Source organism: Rhagoletis zephyria, unplaced genomic scaffold (genome assembly GCF_001687245.7).
Source record: "Rhagoletis zephyria isolate East Lansing unplaced genomic scaffold, Rhagoletis_zephyria_1.1 Rzeph_scaffold_43592, whole genome shotgun sequence".
In the NCBI taxonomy this organism is placed as follows: domain Eukaryota; kingdom Metazoa; phylum Arthropoda; class Insecta; order Diptera; family Tephritidae; genus Rhagoletis; species Rhagoletis zephyria.
The window spans coordinates 1-2,524 of record NW_016200647.1 but is presented as its reverse complement, the minus strand read 5'-3'; the positions used below and the strand labels follow the sequence as shown (position 1 = coordinate 2,524).

Here is a 2,524-nt window from a genome sequence, read left to right as displayed (position 1 = left end):
TTTTTCACTGCCCTGAAATATCTCTTTTACGATTTCTCAGCGGATTAAGTATCCTTGAGTTTTGCAGCCTTTGTAGAAAATGACAAATGAAACCGCTATGATTGAGGTTCAATCTGTCAATCACCTATTCAAAAAATTTTGTTTCTGCTGTGAATGAGAAGATAGATAATCCTTTAAACGCGAAAGTAGATGGGGCACATAGCAGGTCACGCCAGTTGTATCACAATGGGCCTTTAAGCAGAACCAGGGCTCTCTACATTCTCTATGGAGAGTTGCTTAGCCTAACCTATGGTGACTTTCTGCCTACCTATAGAGCAAAATAAGCTTTGCAAAATCCTCATTTTCTATTTTTTCTTCTTTACTCAATAAGAATAGTGAAGGAACTTGCCTCGACAAAGTAATGAATAAAACCTAAGCAATGGATTTTTCTTGAAATTTCAGAACTTTTAGTCGATTTATTTGAATACATACTTAAGTTCAAATAAAAGATCTGAATTTTTAAGAAAATGCAATTGCTAAGTTTTTATCCACACTGCGTATTAGTTACTTAATTAATTTAATTAAAAAAGATTTTTAGAAAAATAAATACAGTCAAAGGTAAGCACCTCGATGAAAGAGACTGTCCTTTGAAACAAAGTGCGGATATTCAGTGTAAGTATCACTGCCAGCAATTAAGGAGGCGTAAGGTAGTACATGAAATAATACGCAAGTAAACAAACTCCCAGATAGCCAGGCAAGAATTCAAAAAAAGTCTCCCACAGTCGGATCACAACTTGTTGTGGGCTGTATGTACGAGACAGTTGGCCTCAATTTATGATCAATTCGGAGTTGCCCTTATATGAAACAGAGGATGAACTACCGAGGCGCGAGCATAGGCGACTCATACATGAAAATCAAAATTAAAAACGGAATTACGGAAATTTAACACACCAAAAATTAAGCACAGGTGCAACCCTGTAGCTTATTTCCAAAGAAAATACCTACAAATCCAAGGCTATCTGTAAATTCCAACAATTATATTACCCGTAGATATATCATTTTTTTATAATACGAAATATTTTTTAATTCGTCACATTACGAATATAATTACTTAATTTCCTTGCATTAGAGAAATAATTGTTTGCAAACAAACAACTGTCGCACTTTCCATGCAATGCGAAATTATTCTAATTTTGAAAAAAAATAAATAAATAAAAATGGTTCCCAGCAAGTAGATATCCATCGCAATTGCATGCTTATTTTTCAGAGGTGTAGTACCATCTTTAGCAGGGGAGGCTTGTAATGGACACACAATATCTAACGAGAAATCCGCAGCTAGATCCCTCCAGGCCGTAGGTATATATATCGATTAATACATCATATAATCAGTACAAGAATTTTGGCTCCTAGAGTCTCCTCTCTGTCGATGCTTTGTCTAGTCGCAAGTGCAGTTTTACGGCTAGGCATCCGCCATATGGCCTTTAATAAAAAAAAAAATCCATTGTCTTTTATGCACATCAAGCTTAGTTTCCTTAAAGCTTTACATTGCTTTTCACACGCCCCTCTTTGAGCGCCGCCCTTGTACAGCGTTGCATACTTATAAAAAGGGTACCAAGCTTTTGTTTACAAACATTTTCACTTCAAAACTATTCCGCTTAGCATTTATGGATTTCGTGCCAGCTCGCGGCCATGCCTTCACTTTTCGAATCGGCTGAAATAGCACCTACCATAGCGGATTTCGTGAAAATACCTCTATTTCTGCTAAGTCTGAATGGTGAGAAACTTTTCAAATGGACACCAGATGAGCCACCATCACGAAAACAAAAAATACTCCTGCGCAATTTCTGCATGATTATATTGTTTAATGTTATTGCCATGATACTGTTTTTCTTCTTCGGCCACTTGGAAAGTGCTTTAGATTACACTGCGCTCACCATCTATTGGGGATTTGCACTAAATTCTTTCATGAAGGGTGGTACATTGTGGGTCGGACGACATAAATTGGAATTCGTAATTAAAGGCTTAATGGCAAGGCATCCGAAGACGCCAGAGCAACGTCATGCCTTTCGCTTGGTGCCTTACTATCAGAAAATTACTGCCTACAACAAATATTTGACAATCTGGCATCTCGGTACGACGAGTCTGTTCAATTTACATCCGATCGTCTCATCGACTGTGGAGTACATATGGCGTAAGGATAAGGAGCAGGAATTCAATTATAGATTTCCCTTCATGATGTGGTATTATTACGACGAGAAGAAGCCAATTTTCTACTTATTTTCATATTTAATGCAATGCTGTGGCTCATATTGTGTCTCGTTCTTGTTTTTGGGTGCCGATTTGTTACTAATAACTCTCGTACACGTTGTCAATATGCATTTTGAGTATCTGGGCAGATATATTGAGGAATTTCAGCCAAGCGGCACAGACGAGGATATAGAAGTACTGGAACCATTGGTGACATATCACCTCGACATACTGGGGTAAGTGGTAATGAATTGACAAGGCTTGGAATTAAATGACTGATGGAACTTCGGATTTATTG

General features: G+C 37.6%; 1 protein-coding gene across 1 annotated transcript; it reads left to right on the top strand.

The window, feature by feature from the left end:
• Positions 1–1,668: 1,668 nt before the first annotated feature.
• Positions 1,669–2,462, top strand: LOC108355225 (odorant receptor 67c-like; the record flags this gene model as incomplete). Its single annotated transcript, XM_017606393.1, has 1 exon — positions 1,669–2,462. A coding segment is annotated over exon 1 (794 nt), but the record flags the coding sequence as incomplete, so codon positions are not given.
• Between the last annotated feature and the right edge of the window lie 62 nt (positions 2,463–2,524).